Here is a 17,722-nt window from a genome sequence, read left to right on the forward strand (position 1 = left end):
GCAGCAAATGCCTATATTGAAGTGTTTGATTCTGCGCAGTCAGCAATGCGCCTGGTGACGGGACATTTAGTTTCAATTCCAATGTCACGAAATGTCTTCAGTCTACCGTTGATGCGGTTGACATTATGCTCCAGCCAGAGAGGACAGCCGAGAATTCACCGTATAGAATTCATTTCATAGACAGAAGAGAGTTAATGGATGACAATTGCTGCATTTGTAATCACACAGTCAATCATTGCTAGGGCGCAAAAGCCGTGACATACTACATACATGTGAGGGCGAGGGGTCAAGCTCCATGTATAGCACGTACTCCGCCCTTCTCAGATGTATCGACAACTCATTAACATGAATTAGGCATATACCTGGCCAAGCATCATCAAACATGGCCGTCCCAGAGCCCACCACCAGGCGGGCCTTCCGCCGCACCGACGCCCACACTCCAGGCACGCCCAAAGTCAAGCTGGTGACAGAACCACTGCCCCTCCCGCTCGACCCGAGCTCGGTGTTGATCAGGGTGCACGCCGTGGCGCTCAACTACCGCGACGCCAATATTGCCAACGGTGGGAACCCGTGGCCGGTGACGCCGCACGGCATCCCCTGCAACGACGCGGCGGGCGAGGTCATCGCGGCGGGCGACAAGGTGCGGGGCCTCAAGATCGGGGATAGGGTGGCGCCCATCGTGGACACCGAAAACCTGACGGGGCGGGAGCCGGCGCGGTCGTGGCTGGCGGCCGATGAGGACGGGGTGTTGGCGGACCATGTCGTGTTTGAGGAGTGGAAGGTGTGCAAGCTGCCCCGATACCTGGACTGGGTCGCGGCGAGCATCATCCCTTGCGCCGGCACGACGGCTTGGGCGGCGCTGAAGGGAGTGGGGATCGGACAGAGTGTGCTTATTCAGGGTGAGGATTGTCTATATGCGCTACGGACATGAGATGTTCACTGATGATGTCTTGCAGGCACGGGTGGCGTGAGCATGTTCGCGCTCAAGCTGGCCCAGAGTGCGGGCATGAGGGTTGTGTTGACTTCGTCGAGCGATGAGAAGCTGAGGAGGATCAGCCAGCAGTTTGCGAGTCCGTCACTCGTGACCGTGAATTACTCAAGGAATCCAGAATGGCACGAAGATGTTCTGAGGCTGACTGAGGGTATTGGGGTGGACCTCGTCGTCGAGGTTGGGGGCTCTTCGTCTCTGGTCAAAAGCTTGAAGTGCACTCGGCGCGGAGGCATTGTCAGTGTAGTTGGCTACCTCAGCAAGCAGGACCCTACCCAGATGGCAGAGCTTCTCCCAGTCATTATCGACAGGAGAGTGATTGTGAGGTAAGTGATAGTCGGCTGTGAAGTGATACGTACCTACGAGACATGGAGGCTGACCAGGCATGATTAGAGGCATCAACGCTGGCTCCAAGATTGACTTGGACGACCTTTGCGCAGCACTGTCAGCTACGAGAATCCAATTTGACGACATAATTGACTCAGTAAAGCCATTTGAAGATGCGGATGAGGCGATTGAGTATGTGTGGCAGGGCAAGCAGGTCGGCAAGGTTGTGCTTCGTCTATAGCCTTGGTGTTACCGTCACATTCTGCTCATCGTCCGTCAAATTATATATCTTCTGGTATCCAGATATTGACTTTCCGAGAGCAGACGGACACTATCCATTGGATCGACAGGCATAAATCATTTTCTCATACATACACCCACACACGCATGAACTTTGTATTGTGTGTGTTTCTCCACTCTGTGGATGGACGGGTTTGTTTGAGCTGACTTGGTTTCTGCAAATGGAGACTTTCTGGAGCCATATTTCCACTTTTTAACTGCTCAATTGTCTCATCAGACTCTATTCACATATTTAGTCATCCAAATTACGTTCTTGCTCTCCTCACATGTGGTGGTACGTCGCAACTTCGCCGGGATCCGGCCCGGCCCCAGCCAAAATGGTGGCCCCTCATCTTCATTGGGGATGGTACAGAACAGCTCACTTTTGCTACTTTTCCTGCCTGCGCAGCAACCTGACAGTATCCCATTTCACTTTCAGGTTGTTCTGTCTGACCCTCTTTCCTTGTTATTCGTCTCCCCGCTGAGAAACGTTTTATTTCCCTCCATCCCACCGCTTCCCCTCACTAAGCCATACCGTACCGAGCGACGATGCCTCCGCTCACCCGCCGGTTCACCGGCGCCTCGCTGAGGCCGACGCTTCGTTTTCGCGGGAACATAGGCCGCGTGAATCCTGCTGCGCCTGGACTCTGCAATTCATCTCACTCCATCGTCTCAGTATCGCCGTGTCTCCCGCAGATGAGCTGCCGATTTCGCTATTCCCAAGCGAGGGGTCTCGCCACCAGCCGTCCCGTGATGGACCAAGGGAAACCTCGGCGACCGCCGCTCGCCAGGTCCGTGTCTAGTGAGGAAGAGGTTGGCAAGTTAGTGAACGCGAGACAGGCCGCCGATCCGGAGAACATCCTGCTTGAATTCGACAAGCTCCATGAGCCAGTTACCATGACAAATGTGTGGCTGAGAGATGCGTGTGAATGCCATCTGTGCGTCAATGAGTCGTCGGGCCAGAAGAATTTCGCAACTTGCGACATACCATCCGATCTCAAGATTGACGGCCTGAGGACCCTTGAGGACGGGAAGAGTCTCGAAGTGTCCTGGGCCAACGATCTCGTGCACGGCAGTCATCAGCACGTGTCAACATACCCGCTCGACCTACTTCAAAAGGTTGTAAGGTATTCGCCGGTATTCCATCGCCACATACCAGCGCGTGAGATCTGGGATTCGCAGCATTTCGAGCAGGATAGTCGGTCAAGAGAAATTAGCTATGCCTCTTGGATGGAAGACAGCTCGAGTTTTGCCGAGGCGTTCCGCAATTTGCATCTCTGGGGGCTCGTCATCATCAAGGGCGTGCCTCAGACAGAGCTTGCCGTCGAACAGGTGGCATCACGACTGGGTCACTTACAAAGTACTTTTTATGGGCCGACATGGGACGTGATCTCAAAACCACGAGCCGAAAATGTTGCATATACCAACGAATTTCTTTGCCTCCACCAGGACCTTATGTATATGCAGAGCCCTCCAAGGATACAGATCCTACACTGCCTCGAGAACAGCTGCGAAGGAGGCGAGTCCCTCTTCTCAGATGGAATTAGAGCTGCTTACGAGCTGCAGCTAAAGCACCCGGACCATTATGATGTGCTCTCAAAGATCCCCACCAACTTCCACTACAGGAAAGGGGGCCATTACTACGAGAATAACTGGAGAACAATTACACACAGTCCAGGCAGCAAATTTTGGGCCACAAGATGTCCCGAAAAAGTGTACTGGTCACCTCCCTTCCAGGCCCCGTTCTGGAGTAGGCTTAGAGAAAGCCCCAAACACCCGCAGCGATGGGGTGATCGAACCGATGGCCATGCGAAGAAATGGCACGACGCAGCCAAGGTGTTTCAAAACAGCATCGAGGACTCTGCAAACATGGCCCAGTTCAGGCTGCAGCCCGGGGACTGTGTTGTCTTCGACAATTTGCGCGTTCTGCATGGACGGCGTGGGTTCAACACAGCATCCGGCAGGCGCCATTTGAGGGGGACGTACATTGAAGACCAAACCTTTGACAGCACGTGGATGCGACTGCAACAGGAAGGCTTTATGTTCTCAAGTGGAGCCAAGAAGCTTGAGGAGGAAAGGAGAGCCCGCCGTGTTTTGGGCATCAAGGATGATGAAGGCACCGGCAACTAGTCTCATACTGAGGCAGAAAGCTGAAGAGCACGAGACCACGACAGATGAACAGGCCTACAAGTCTGGCGGCCAGTGACACGAAGAGCCTGCTGTCTGAAGGTAGATGCTGGGTTAATGGTTACAGAGGCCTTTCCCAGGGAGTTGCCGCAGATCAAGGTCTGTGTTATGTTGCAAACAGGCCTCAAAATTGATGGCTTTTCCAAAAAGAAATGAACTATCAGAACGCCTCAGCCTAAGTTCCATGCGTTGCTTCGAATCTTGCAAGACAGTGCCCAGGGTGAATGATCATTCCGGTTAAAGCTTATCGCAGGAAGTCCACTGAGTCAACACATCTGGCAGCGTCGTATATCTCCAAAAACAGCAGTCTGCACAAACCTCCTCGGGCTGGCAGTGTCGGAAGCCGTAGTCGAATCGTAATATGGTGAACAGAGAGTATATGCTCACACAAATTCGAAAGGGTAAGTAAAGATATCTCAGCTGGAAAAGATCGGTAACGGAATGATAACAGGAGCACCAATCCAGCCTGTCATCGCACACACATCAATGCCTGGTCCCCAAAATGCTCTTCAACACTACCCTCTTTCACAAGCATAGACGCAATCCACATTCTCCCGGCCTCGACGGTGGCCGCCCCGAACTTAACCACCACGCAGCCCCTCACACTGGCTGCTGACCAGAGGACTTTCTCCTGTTTTTCCATCTCCAGCCTCTCCTCGCGCCACACCACGTGCGGGTCCTTGCCCTCCTCATCCTCCGCAAGCCGCTTGGCCTCCTCCGTCCGCCAGTCCCGCGCGCCGATGCGCGGCAGGGCCGCAAACTCGGCCACGAAGAACTCGCCCAGGGATTTGGTCAGCGGGCCGCGCAGGATGAGGGTGCCGAAGATGCTCAACCCATGCATTGTGGCCCTGAGGTCCTTGACCACCGCGGAAAGAGACGCCCTGCCGTCAAGCTTGACGGCGTCGCGGACGAGGAGTCTGCCCTTGGACTGGCCCGTGGCGGCGGTGCCGGAGGACCACCAGACCTCGTTGCGCCCAATCCACTTGACCAGGTCCCAGTCCTCGCCGCGGGCGCTCCTGCCCTGCGTGACCCAGTCCAGCAGGCACAACGACGCCTTCTCGCCCCGGAGCCGAAATATCTGCGTCTGCTCGTAGACGCTCTCGGCGAAGGGCTGAACCGGGTCTGGGAGCAGGCATAGGGCCGCGCCGTCTTCGATTTCCACGTTCAGGGTTTGGCGGGTGACAATGTCCGGGGTGGCGGACTTGAATATCTTGGTGTGGCCCTGCGTGACGATGCTAAGGCGCGAATCACGCTGTACCTCGATGGTCAGGTTGACTTTGTCCCCGCCCACGAGACCACCTCCGTAGGAGAGGAGGAAGACGAGGACGGATTTGTCCTGCTGGTGGTTCCGGGGAGGGGAGATGAGCTTGAGAGGGTACTGGTAGGTGATTCCCTCGAGATGTGAATGGCCATTAGGCAGTCGTTTTACGGTGATTGCTCCATCTCCAGGTGCAGAGGCGGAGGCAGGGAAGGGCGAGTTCATGGTGGTCTTATCATGGTCATCTTGGTGTGATGAGATCTGAAAGGCAAATTGATAGCGGTAGCGAAAGAATCTAGCAACTTGATAGCATTTGAGACCAAATAAAATAGAAATCCTTCGCGAGAGGACAAGCCCATTCAAAAAGGGACCAGGAAATAAGAGATGAAGCTGAAGATCATTCACGCGGAACGGAATGAAATCCAGGCCTGTGTTGTAGATACCAAGATATTAGTCAAGCCATTTAGACAAGATTCCTAGGTACTCACTCAGTACTGGTTAGTGAAATCACCAAGAGCTACCCCGGTAACCTGGCGTGCCTGGCAGTGCCTGTTACCTATTCACCGACAGGGGTCTGTCTTATCGATAAATCTTTTTCGAAGCTGGTGGGCGTCCCCCACCATACTTTCTACTTCACTTCCAAACTCGATCAGCATTGATGACTCTTCGGCGAGACCATGTCATGACACTGACTACCTAGGGCCATTCGTCTGTGACCATTCGCTTTCCCAAAATCGTCCTCATCCAGCAAGAAGAAAACGACATAGCACAACGGAACATGGCTCCAGAAGGCCGCGCTGCCCCTCGAGGCAGGGGCCGAGGCAGAGGGGGACGAGGAGGCCGCGGAGGTCGCGGAGGAGCATCTACTGCTCAAAGCACTGGCGCTCAAAATGCAGAGTCCGGAGTCACGGCTTCAGCTCCAGCTCCAGCTTCAGAGACGAATATACCCGTTCAAGAGAGCGCCGCCGACACCTCAAACTCCCAAGCAGCAGCCCCGACTCCCGGCGCAAGCACCGCAAAACCAGCACCAGCAGCCAGACCGACAGCTGCGACTCGAGGCAGCGGCTCCGGTCTGGGAAAGTTCCTCCCCAGAGCTGTGCGGCGGTCACAATTGGACAGAGAGGCGATCGCGCAGAAAGAGACGCAGAAACTCGAGGACAAGGCGGCCCAGGATGCGCGCATGAAGCGCGCGGGGCGGGGCCGAGGTGGGAGGCGTGCTCGCGGTGGCCCTGCAGGCGGTTTTCAAGATCGTGTGATCAGGGGTGGCGCTGGTGGTTTTGGATCGATGATTGAGGCTACTAGCTCTCGTGAGTCATTCGTGAGATGCTGCTCACAGGATAAGTTACTGACAATAAGTAGGAGGAGGCTCGAGCGCATTCGGACGACTGTACGACTACGGCGGCGGCGGAGGAGGAGGAGGTGGCGGCGGCTCAGGTGGTGGTGGCTGGTCCGGCGGCGTCAAATCAGAAGGAGGCAAGGGCTTCAGCAGCGAGTCGAGTCGACCAACCGGCAGGCGCATGAACACAGACAAAATCGTCGAGTACGTGGTAATCGAAGATGAGGAGGAGCAAGTCAAGAGCAAGGAGGGCACGCCAGTACTCCTGCCCAAGGGCATGCAACGCCAAGAACCCAAGGAGCCGGAGAAAGCCGAGGTTGCTACTACAGAGGAAGTCGAGGCTGCAGACAGGGGAGAGGATGTGGTGCAAATCTCGTCAGGCGACGGCTCAGAAGATGAAGACATCTTCTTGAACGAAAACGACGTGGAGATGAAGGATGACGACCGGAAATGGCCCGGTGCCAAACCAAATCGCCGCGTTAAGATCGAAGGCGAGGAGGTCAACGAGATTGACACTCTCACGACGAAACGGGCGATCAAGAAGGCAGAAGAGAAAGCAAAAGCACTCAAAAAGAGATACAAAGACCCCGAGGATCAACTTGCCGCCGAGAACCTCGCTTTCCAACGACGGCTGTTCGGTGTCTCAAGTGGAGAAGACGACGACGATTCTGATGTCCAAGAGACAAAGGCCCCTCGGAAACCCGCAATTATCGATGGCAACCTCTATATGTTCCAGTTCCCTCCACTTCTACCACCACTACACACCGTCGAGCGGACACAGCAGTCACAAGGCCCCGTTAAGGACGAGCCCAACGACGACGTGGTCATGCTCGACGCACCAACCCACAGTTCCGACAAGCCAGTCGACCTGACCGCCAATGACGACGCCAACGTCAAGCAAGAAGAGGCCGCCGACGACAAGGCGCCACGTGAGCCAGAGGAGCAGCCCGAAGGCTTCGTTGGGAAGCTTATCATTCGCAAGTCGGGTAAGATGCAGATTGACTATGGCGGCATGCTGTTCGACTGCGAGTCGGGCATCCCAGTTGAGTTCCTGCGGACGGCCGTGCTCACGGAGATGGACGACGAGAAGAAGCCCGACGGCTACGCGGGCACCGCGTACGGCATGGGCCAGATCACGGGCAAGTTCGTCGCCGTGCCCAAGTGGAGCGACGAGGACGAGTGGAACGTCGGCCCGGACGAGCTCCCGCCCAACGGGATCGACGCGGCCGAGGAGGACGACGCGGTGGCCTAGGGCGCCGGCCGCGTCGTTGCTATACGACCGCAAGGGTGGGCGGGGAGTGTGGTAGGAAAGCCACCGCGTACGAGGTTCGTCCCCAGGATGTCTCAGGGCGGTGTTCAACCGCGTTACTCACGCCGACGGCTTTGAATGATCATGGTGTCCCACCAGTCTCAAGTGTTCTTGGCTAGTGGAGAGATGAAGTGTGTTTTACGGTCTTCGTGGAAAGGGCTGGCCGTGGTCAACGCCCGTAGTCACAGGGCTTTAAGGGTACAGAAGGAAAAGATTTGCATCGAGCAGGCGTTCGGTTGGGCTGCACAATTGCCACGGTTTTGGACAAGTGCATGGCCGGGAAGGTGGACTGTTTTGTAGAGGGCAATACGTAGCCCAGAGGTAGAGCCGAAAATTAAATCTGACCAAGACTCGAGAATTCGCTACGTTGGCCACGTTACATGAAATGTCAAATAAGCAATGTCATGAATGAAAGGCGTCTTCACCTTCACACCCTGTTCCCGCACAACGGCTTACATTACTGTGCACTCGGGGCAGCAATGAGCCGTCACCACTGGGAATGGAGAGCACAAAGTGTCCGGATTGTTGCTATCAAAAAATGATAGATCATCTTGAGAGGTAGATTCAAGGTGGTATGATGGTCTATTCAAGGTATCAATTCATCCGTCTCGCTCTCATGCCACATGCCACATGCCACATCCATGCATCATCACATCACACGATATCACAGCCCGTTCTCAGTCTTGAACTTATCCCAACTCTCGTTGAGCGTGGAGAACACAGTTGCCGCGATCATGCGTGCCTCGACGGTCGCGTCTTGTGCCAGCTGCGGAAGAGGAAAAACAAAGTTAGCACATGTTCTCTTTCTCTTTGAGCGCTCGGATTATTAGTAGGCGGGGACGCCTAGTGTTCAACTCACCTTGTCAGGATGCGTCTTGGCAATGGCCTTCATGTACACGATCTTGACGCGGTTGGCCATGACAAGCTCGTGCAGTCCGACCTTCTTCCACCCGCTGCCCTCCCACAGCACCTGATCCAGGCTCGCCAGCAGAGCGCGCAGGTTGTCCCTCTTGCCGTCCCGCCATGCTGCAATGCGTGCGTCCACCTGGTCCGACAGCGCGAACCTCTCCGCATCTGCTGCTTCTGCGGCCTTGTTGGACTCTTGCAGTCGCGTGACGGCCTCCGAGTCCTTGGCCGGCGCCGTGGGCCTCGGTCGTGGCGGCGCCCGCGAGGCTGCTGGCGTGGGAGGTTTGGAAGCAGGCTTTGGCTTTGGCGCGAGGGCTTTTTGGCACCTTTGACGCCCGGCGGTGGCAGTGGGGCCACCGACGCCGCTCTCGACGCAGCTCTGCCAGACCACTCCGGCATCGGCCCACCTTTCCATCTGCTCCAAAGCCTCGGCCTTGCGCGTGAGTGCTTTTCCGTAGAGGTCCTTCATATCTCGCTTGTCGCCTGTTTGGTCTTGGAGTGGGACATTCTCACCCTCGCCCTTGCCGGGGCCGATGAGCTCGAGAGCTGCGTCGGCATCGGCAACGGCTTGTCTGGGCTCACCAGTCTTGAGAGCAGTCAAAGCGCGATTGCATAGGATTACGATCGCCAGCGGATGAGATTGCGGGATTGCGGAGAGTGACGATGAATATGATGCGTGAGCTGCCGCATAATCACCCCTTTTGAAGTGGGCCGTACCGTCAGTACGGTGGCGTGTGGATGTTTGGAGAGCCGAAGGGTCTAGATGAGGTATCTGGCGAGCAGGCCTCGGAGTCGGTGCCTTGCGCGGGGGCTGCGAGACAGTAGTGGGTCTAGGTGAGGGCTGGGAGGGCCGAGCTGGGAGTTTCTGAGCCGGCGCCTGCGAATTGAATAAATCGGGCTCTTCTGTGAATGGTTTGGGCTCTGGAGGCGGCTGAGGTGTCGTCTTCTTCCTCCTTGCTGGGCTGACGTAGGCTTGTGCACCTTGATCTTCGATAGCTTGCTTATTAAGTCGGCTCTTTGGGTCAAGAAAAGAGGACTGCTGGTTTTGTTGCCACTTGGGGCCGGGAGCGCTCCTGGACGAACTCGCTGACAACGCGGGTGACTGATCTCGCGACCCATTTCGCTGAGGCTCTGGCCGAGATTGCTGAGCGGGTCTGCGAGACTGTCTGTCGGGTCGCGCGCCCGAGTCAAGCATCATTGCTTCGTCGGTGGCATCGGCCGATCGCTTCCCCATATCTCTCTCCGCCGCCATCTCCTGCTGCGCCGACCTCATCCATTTGGGTTGGCTGGGATCTGTAGGGCCTTCTTGGAATTCCGCCATAGCTTTCTGGACCTTCTTTTGGCCAACACTCCAGAACTTGTTTGCGCTTTTGAGCAGGTTGCTGCCAACCGCAGCAGCTGTCTTTGCGAGATCCGCCTCAGCAGCAGCTGGAGATCGATTGTCTCGCCGACTGGGCCTCTCTTCATTTGCCCAAGCAGGGCTCCCGTTTCGAGCGCGACTTGAGGACCTGTCATCGCTGAAACCAGCCGGACCACCTCTCTGACTCTTCTCCTTGGCCTTTTGATGAGCGTCGTTGAGCAGGTAGCTGACAGCTGCCTGCACGTTCAGACCCTGGCCGCTCTCTGTCAGACCTCTCGCAGCATCCTCAGGAGAGAAGCCCATTTCCATAATCTGAGCGATAGCCTTGTCGAACGGGTCATTACCCTGTGGCCGTCTCTGTGGCCTTCCTTGTGGTATCGGTGCCTCGTCGTCGCTCGAGCTTGAATCGGCGTCTTCGATGGGCTTCCCTGGCTCTGGCTCTTGTTTCGGCGGCGATTTCTGCCTCTGGGCTTCCTGCTTCTTGCGCACTTCGTCGACGGGCCTTCCGAGGTCCCCAAGCAAATCATCAAGCTCATCGTCGTTACCCGCCGGAGCCGGCGCAGCTGCTGGCGCAGGCCTGGCTTGGAGCTGGTTTAGCCCAAACGGATCGTCGTCGTCGGCAGCAAAGCCACCATTGTTGCCATTGGATGCTGGCGCAGGTTTGCTCCAGGCACCCGGATTGCTTAGATCTAGAGCTGGTGTTGACTTGCCCGATGCAGGAGGGGGGTAGTGGCTGGCGTTGTCGACTTTCGTGTCTTTGTTGAACGCAGCGAAAAGATCATCGTCAGATCCAGGCGGCGCATTCTGCGCGGCAGTAATGGGACCGAGACTATGTGATGCTGGCGACGCTGTTCGCGACACGCCCCCTGACGGGGTTCCCTTGCCCAAAGCATCCCAGAATTGGCCGTCACCGTAAGCGGCGCTCTGCTGCTGCTTCTTTTCCTGCAGCTTCTTCAACTTCTCAGCCTCGAGTTGCTTCTGGCGTTCGGCCAGACTCAGTTTCGTGGTGCTCTTAGCGGAACTCGTAGCCATGAGGTTGCTAAAGGCATCGTGGGCGGGCTTAGTCGGGGCCGAGGCAGGGGCTTTCGAGCCGGCGCCGGAGAGTTGGCCAGACACGTGCGAGGACAGAGGGGTATTTCGGCCGGAGGTGATAGGAGACGGTGTCGGTTGGAGGGAAGGGAAGGAGGCGAATGCGCTCGAGGAGTTCATGGGTGGCTTCTTTTGGTTGGAGGTGGACGAGGTCGAGGCGGACCAGTCCATGCCGGCCAGATCGTCCATCTTGAATGATTATGGTTCGAGGGAGGAGAGTCTAAGGGATCTTGTTGATTCTGTATCCTCTGAACATGTCATATATCGCGGAAGGTGAGCTGTTATGGACACATAAATGAGTGGCACGCGGATATCTGTGGTGGAGGACGACGTGAAATGACCGTTTGCTGTACTGTGTGATATGCTACGGCCTGCCACGTTAGGAAGCGGACGATAGGCGAAGGTGAGGCGAGGTTAAGCTCTCCTGAGTGTGGCTCGTGCCTGGATTACATAATGGCTGCAGAACGGTGGGTACTTGGGTACCTCTGTAGTAGTATAGACTAGATACCCACTCAGCGCGGTGCACAGTACAGTACATAAGAGAGAGAGAATAAACACCTTAAATTGACATGCCCGACATTCAGCCATGTCGCACCTCAGCGTGGCTCTCTGCAGCCTGCCCTGGTCTCTCCTCTCTTCTCGTGGTCAGCACGAGACTTGATGAGATGTGGCGCACTTAGTAGGCAAGAGTGTGACCAGGGCGCTCGCCATGTGCGAGTAGTTCCACAATGGATGACTGTTTGTGGCAATTGACATACAGACAATTACCACAGATGGGCAATGAATCCACATTAGTCGCTTCTTATCAGGAATCAATACAATGCTGCCACTTGCACCCTCTCTGATGAGCCAGCAGCAACTAGATCATATCTCAAGGACGAGCAGGCCATCTTCTAGAAAAAGGACCCAGGAGACTAGTCCACCGAAACTATGCTTTTCCCTGGCGCGAAGGTTACTGTCAGTCTGTCACACTCCCCAGGGACTGTCTGGGCCCACCGCTAATTGATCCCGCCATTCCAAGTTGGATGAGATGATCCACGTCAGCCCTGTAGCGGCCCCCTTGTTAAGCTGTCTTGTCTGCCCAAGATGTTTCTAAGGTTTCCTTTCAGTGGGGCTTCGGGCCCCGGGCCCTCTGTTTGCAGCCCTCAGCTGCAAGGTTGGGGCCTTGGAAGCTCTGGGGTACCCGTCCCCTGCCATCCCCAGCAGAAGGCCTAATTTAAGATGGTTCCGGGACATGCAGTCATAACACCCTGCGTCACACTGCTCCCGCTCTATGGCCTGTCTACTCTGTGCTGAACCCTTCCTTTTTACCCAACGACTCACAACACAAATCGGAGGATCAACGCCACTGCTCACCAGCACCACAAAAACCGACCCCGATCTCTGCAGATAAATGATCTCTTGATTTCTCCCGATTGATCTGATCCGTAATTCCATCCTACCCCCTCCTGCACCTCGCCCCTCCCAACTACGCGCCCAGTCTGCTTGGTCTCGTGCCCCTTAAGGCGAGCAGAAATAGACGGCGCATACGACAAGAATACGATGTGTCGCTTCCTGGTAAGAGATGATCACCCAGGCTGCTCCACAGCCGCCTCCAGTCCTGCCGGGCCCAAGCTGACAATCTGCTGCGTCAACTCAACAGGTCTACAAGGGAAGTGACGAGATCCTGCTCTCCAAGCTCATCCTCGAACCGTGCCACTCCATCCTCAGACAAAGCTTCGACTCTCGCCTGCGACTAGTATGTTCCCCAAAAGCCTCGCCTTCTGTGGTGACCCAACCTGAATTCCCCATCTCATTCTTCGTTCCCCGTCTCTAAGCACGCCATTCCACCCGGCCCTAACCCGCTGCCCATGGCCTTTCACCCCGGCTCTGGTTCCTGTCACGTCGGCTCACACCTTGAATGTAGGACACGAGGCGCGGAGCAAACAATGCCGATGGCTTCGGAATAGGCTACTACACCAGCCCCAAGCTGGGCGCCGAGCCCTGCATCTTCACCTCGACTACACCCGCCTGGAACGATCCCAACCTGCAGCGAATCGCCTCCAAGACCGCCTCTCACCTCATCTTTGCCCATGTGCGAGCCACCACCGAGGGCTCCACCTCGCCAGACAACTGCCACCCTTTCGAACATGGCAGCCTCATGTGGATGCACAACGGTGGACTGGGTGGATGGAAGCACATCAAGCGCAGGCTGGCCGAACGTCTGGCCGACAAGTGGTATCTCGGCGTCAGGGGAGGCACCGACAGCGAATGGGCATTCGCCTTGTTCCTCGACACGCTCGAGCGCATGGGCCATGACCCTAGCTCCTCTCCGAAGAAGGGCTTCGGCCCCATGGTATTGAGGAAGGCTCTGTTGAAGACCATCGCGCAGATCAACGACTTGATCGATCAAATACCCGAGAGCACCCTGCACAGCGAGAACATCGACACGCGAAGCCTGCTGAACTTTTGCGTCTCGGACGGGCACAGTATTATTTGCACCAGATATATCAACAGCTCCACCGACGAGGCAGCTAGTTTGTATTACTCCTCGGGCACCCAGTGGGAGACGAGGCAGCATGATGACAACGAGAACTATCAAATGAAGCGACGCGATAAGGGTGCTGATGTTGTCCTCGTTTCCAGTGAGCCTCTGACATTCGAGAGAGGTGAGCCGAACTGGATACATGACTTGGTGGCTGGAAGTGACCCGCTAACTCTCCTGCAGAAAACTGGATCAACGTTCCCACAAACTCCATCTTGACCATCCATGACCAGACCGCATTCGTCCAGCCAATAATAGACCAATTTCATCACAAAGATCCCTGGCACCGTCGCTCTGCAGGCTTCGTTCAAAGCAAGGGCCTCGCTGCGAACGAGAAGACCGCTCCACCTCTGGCCATGCCCGACCCGGCCGCGGCTGTCTCCGAGGGCAACTTGCAGGCTGAAATGTTTCGCAAAAGGGCCAACCTGGGGCCAACAATACCGTTCAGCTTGATGAGGTCTATAACCCCCCAAATCACGCGAAGCAATACGTCTGAGACGCCCAGCATTATTGCCGCATCACCTCGACCTTCTTATTCAAACGTTGATACCAGTAAAAGCACGGACTTCAGAACAGTGACCGGCCCCCCAGTCAACAGACAGGCGTCGACCTCGAATCCACCGGCGCTAGGCAACATCAAGAAGAAGAGGATGTCGCTCAGTAACCTTGACCAGCTTCCAGGCCCGTCCCCGTCGGAAACAGAACCGCCGACCCCGTTGAGTCCGGTTGACAGAACCTCCTATGGGGACCCGAATAAAATCGCGCAATTCTTCCCAGAGCTTGTAATTTCGCCTTGAGGACTGGAGGATGGCTTCCATAGATATTTCAAGTCGTATTTACTTTTCCGAGGCTTGCTGATCAATCCCAATTTGAGATCAAGATAGCGAGCCTGTTCCTTTTACGATCCATTAAGGCGCTCAGGAGTATATAAGCATTGGGGTGGCGGGCAATATTCTGGGTTGTAAACTTAGGCTTGTATCATTGCTTATAGACGGGTCATCCAATAATCCAAACTCAGAGAATTGTTTCGATGTTGGACCAAGGAGATGTCTCACTCGCCATGAGCATTCTACCATGCCAACGCGCAAAGCGTATGTCAACGGCAGAATATTTTCTGTGTTGAGAACTAGACAGTAAATCTTGAGGAAAGTCTTTTGCCTCGTAAATGCTGAGGTATTGCAAGCTTGTTGCGTGCAGCAGTCGAGGACTTAGTATGGCGAGCTGATCGGCCCGTAAAGCGGAAGTTCGGGAGTCGGGAGACGTTGAGATAAGCGGATCTATGCGGAGGTCCGGGCCCGGCGCTAGCCGCCGATGACCGCCGGTCCCAATTGCCCAGCTGCCGTCCTTTCTCGGATGCCTGCTTTGTGTGCCTCGAGTCTTGGTTGTTTCCATTCCAGCAATTGGTTTCTGCTGCTACTCGATTCCCTCTATATCATATGCCTCAAAAAAGATAATTGGCGGCCAAATCTAACGGGCAGCATCAGTAAGACCTCATCCCTTCCGTGAGTGTGCAATCTTTCCACATTTGTCGCTTCGCAGAGCCCAAACTCACTCTCGACCAGAACCCGTTGCGTGTCATAACATAATATAGTCAGCCATGACGGAATCTTTGAAGAGGACAGAGTATTACTACGGCAAAGACAACGTCCTGCAAAATGTCGCCGTCTGGGAGTTCCCAGAAGACAAGATCGCCGACCCAGCTACAGGCGCACCCAAGCCCTGGCTCATGTGAGTCAACCACCCGTCGACACACCTCTACCACAAACTTGCACCCCAATCCAAACTAACACATCAACCACCCACAAAGTTTCATCCACGGCGGCGCCTGGCGCGACCCCAGGAGCACCTTCAGCGAGGCCGAGCCGACCATCAACACGCTGCTAGACCCCTCCTCGCAGTGGCACATCCCGGACGCCCCCTCGCGCGTCGCCGGCTTCGCTTCCATCAACTACCGCCTCTCGCCCCACCCGTCCTTCAGCCAGGATACCGCCACCACTCCCTCCTTCGCGACCCGCTCGGCCCGCCACCCGGATCACCTGGTCGACGTGCTCTCCGGGCTGCGCTTCCTACAGCGGCGGCTGGGCTTCGTCGACGGCGGCTATGTGCTGTTTGGGCACTCTGCCGGCGCGTTCCTGGCGTACCAGGCACTGCTGGGGCCTGAATGCCTAACGGGTGGGGGTGAGAGCTCCGGTGTCTCACTTCCGGCTGCGGTGGTTGGGTTCGAGGGGATCTATGACCTCGTCGGGCTTGATGGGCGTATGGGCGGTGGGTATGCAGGATTTATGGAGGCGGCTTTCGGCACTGACAGAGACGCCTGGCGGCATGCTAGTCCCGCGACGGCTGGGGGCAACTTCAGGGATTGGGCGGATCGGGAAGGCCCCAGGCTGGCTGTGCTGGCGCAATCGGTGGGTGATGAGCTGGTCGATATGCCTGAGGTAGAGACTATGGAGCGTAGGCTGAAAGAAGACGGCGTGCAGAATTTGTTGGTGTTTAAGGATCTGAAGGGGGGCCATTTCGATGTTTTGAATGATGGGAGCTTCGCGAGGGTACTGGTCAAGACTCTGGAAGAGCTGGACAGGTTGAAGAGTCTGGAGAAGGGACGTTGAAAGATTATGGCGATGTCTATGCTGGATAGTGTCTATTCCACTCACTGAACACAAGCTGAATAAGTTTAACGAGCCTTCTTAACTTAGACAATTTAATAGAGTGTCCCTACATCCACAAATCATCATTTCGGCCGCTGCGAAGAGACCATGAGATGGTAACATTCCTAGCGATGGCCTAGCACAAGCTAATCTTTTGATCCATGACTTAACAGGTATGCCACTTCATGGTTACCATGGGTACAAAATTGTCTGAGATTGCATTACCAAGTTCCTACCAGAACGTCAAAAATCCAGCCTCACTCAATGGCGAGGTTTGCCCAAAGTATTAGAGTCATAATTCATCGAACATCCATGCTCGGAATATGGATCAACACCACACACTTAGACCTTGGTCCGCGCCATAGCCCTAGCTCATCTTCAGCAGAGCGCCCATGATGTTTCCGTGAAGCATTTTGAATCGTGTCTCGTGATTTGACGAACCTAACAAGTGATACAAATATATATATATGCCCGTGGCTGACATTAGAGAGCTAAGAAAAGGGATAGATCCAAAGTGAAATCGGACAGGACCGAGTACCGAAGACCAAACCGGATCTCAAGGACGTCAAGCACAAGTTTGAGGACCCGTACCACCCTCGACGCCGCCTACCAACTCCAGACTTGCGCAGACCAACAAAAAGCAGAGCTCATGAAGCGTACAATAGGACACCTGCTATCCATCGTTCTCTCACCGGCACTTTAGTCAGTCAGCCAGCCAGAGGAAACAATCTAGCCAGAGCACAAGATCGCAAATTGGAGCATAGGAGAACCGGCGCAACAAGTGCGCTAACCACTCCTAACCGGAAGACGGCGTATTTCGGCCCCTTGCGCGACGTATGTACGGACCCCTATGCCGCGCAACGTTGCGCGACTGCGACGTCGAGGGGAGGAGCGAGCGGTGCCACCGCATGGCCCCGGTGAGCAGTAGGTGGCTGGCTGTCACCTGTTTGGGATGGCATTCTCAACTATGCGCCGAGGTAGGGTACCATCGCGACGAGGTGAGAAGAGAAGTCTTCGCGAGAGGTAGATACACCTGAAGCTCTCGCCCGGCTCCAGACTACGCACCAAGGCACACAGTTAGGATCCCCACTGGCGCTGTCTAAGCACATATTAGGAAGAACGAGAAACGAAGACATGGATGCGAGATCGAAGACCAAGGTTACATCCTTCCCACACATTGCAGTGCCGGGCCGCTGATGTACATACATACGGCGGCATGGCATGTGGGGTAGAACAGGAACCCCCCAGTGACCCCCCCTTCCCTGCTCTTCTGATTCCCCCAACTTGTTGTGGTGTGTGTCTGTTCTTGTGCCGCCAAGCTTCCCTCTTTCCCCAAAACATAAACCGAGCAACCATTTTAAACTTTATGGCCTAGCCCGAAAGGGGCAGTGGAGAGGGGCGCGAGCAGGGATGATAATTGGTCTTGGCAAGCCTCCAACAACACCTCACCCCACACCCCACCGTGGCCCTTCCCTGGCCCTTTCACTCTCGTCCTCTGCTTTGGCCTTTTGGGC

General features: G+C 55.6%; 7 protein-coding genes across 7 annotated transcripts; 5 read left to right on the top strand and 2 right to left on the bottom strand.

Moving 5' to 3' along the window:
- Window positions 1-382: 382 nt before the first annotated feature.
- J7T55_005081 (chaperonin 10-like protein) lies at window positions 383-1,556 on the top strand (the record flags this gene model as incomplete). Its single annotated transcript, XM_053144444.1, has 3 exons — window positions 383-899; window positions 957-1,314; window positions 1,382-1,556. The coding sequence occupies 3 exons, from the start codon at window positions 383-385 to the stop codon at window positions 1,554-1,556; spliced, it is 1,050 nt and encodes a 349-aa protein (XP_052992805.1).
- Window positions 1,557-2,143: 587 nt separating this feature from the next.
- J7T55_005082 (uncharacterized protein) lies at window positions 2,144-3,724 on the top strand (the record flags this gene model as incomplete). The annotated part of the gene is made up of 1 exon (XM_053144445.1): window positions 2,144-3,724. One exon carries the CDS (start codon window positions 2,144-2,146, stop codon window positions 3,722-3,724), a length of 1,581 nt encoding a protein of 526 aa, XP_052992806.1.
- A 526-nt stretch (window positions 3,725-4,250) lies between these two features.
- J7T55_005083 (uncharacterized protein) lies at window positions 4,251-5,264 on the bottom strand (the record flags this gene model as incomplete). Its single annotated transcript, XM_053144447.1, has 1 exon — window positions 4,251-5,264. One exon carries the CDS (start codon window positions 5,262-5,264, stop codon window positions 4,251-4,253), a length of 1,014 nt encoding a protein of 337 aa, XP_052992807.1.
- Window positions 5,265-5,817: 553 nt separating this feature from the next.
- J7T55_005084 (uncharacterized protein) lies at window positions 5,818-7,627 on the top strand (the record flags this gene model as incomplete). Its single annotated transcript, XM_053144448.1, has 2 exons — window positions 5,818-6,346; window positions 6,399-7,627. The coding sequence occupies 2 exons, from the start codon at window positions 5,818-5,820 to the stop codon at window positions 7,625-7,627; spliced, it is 1,758 nt and encodes a 585-aa protein (XP_052992808.1).
- A 721-nt stretch (window positions 7,628-8,348) lies between these two features.
- Window positions 8,349-11,228, bottom strand: J7T55_005085 (uncharacterized protein; the record flags this gene model as incomplete). The annotated part of the gene is made up of 2 exons (XM_053144449.1): window positions 8,349-8,450; window positions 8,544-11,228. 2 exons carry the CDS (start codon window positions 11,226-11,228, stop codon window positions 8,349-8,351), a joined length of 2,787 nt encoding a protein of 928 aa, XP_052992809.1.
- Window positions 11,229-12,581: 1,353 nt separating this feature from the next.
- Window positions 12,582-14,360, top strand: J7T55_005086 (uncharacterized protein; the record flags this gene model as incomplete). Its single annotated transcript, XM_053144450.1, has 4 exons — window positions 12,582-12,596; window positions 12,682-12,777; window positions 12,946-13,687; window positions 13,747-14,360. 4 exons carry the CDS (start codon window positions 12,582-12,584, stop codon window positions 14,358-14,360), a joined length of 1,467 nt encoding a protein of 488 aa, XP_052992810.1.
- Window positions 14,361-15,160: 800 nt separating this feature from the next.
- Window positions 15,161-16,169, top strand: J7T55_005087 (uncharacterized protein; the record flags this gene model as incomplete). Its single annotated transcript, XM_053144451.1, has 2 exons — window positions 15,161-15,291; window positions 15,371-16,169. 2 exons carry the CDS (start codon window positions 15,161-15,163, stop codon window positions 16,167-16,169), a joined length of 930 nt encoding a protein of 309 aa, XP_052992811.1.
- Between the last annotated feature and the right edge of the window lie 1,553 nt (window positions 16,170-17,722).

Source organism: Diaporthe amygdali (assembly GCF_026229845.1).
Source record: "Diaporthe amygdali strain CAA958 chromosome Unknown NODE_17_length_903054_cov_64_435670, whole genome shotgun sequence".
Taxonomy (NCBI): domain Eukaryota; kingdom Fungi; phylum Ascomycota; class Sordariomycetes; order Diaporthales; family Diaporthaceae; genus Diaporthe; species Diaporthe amygdali.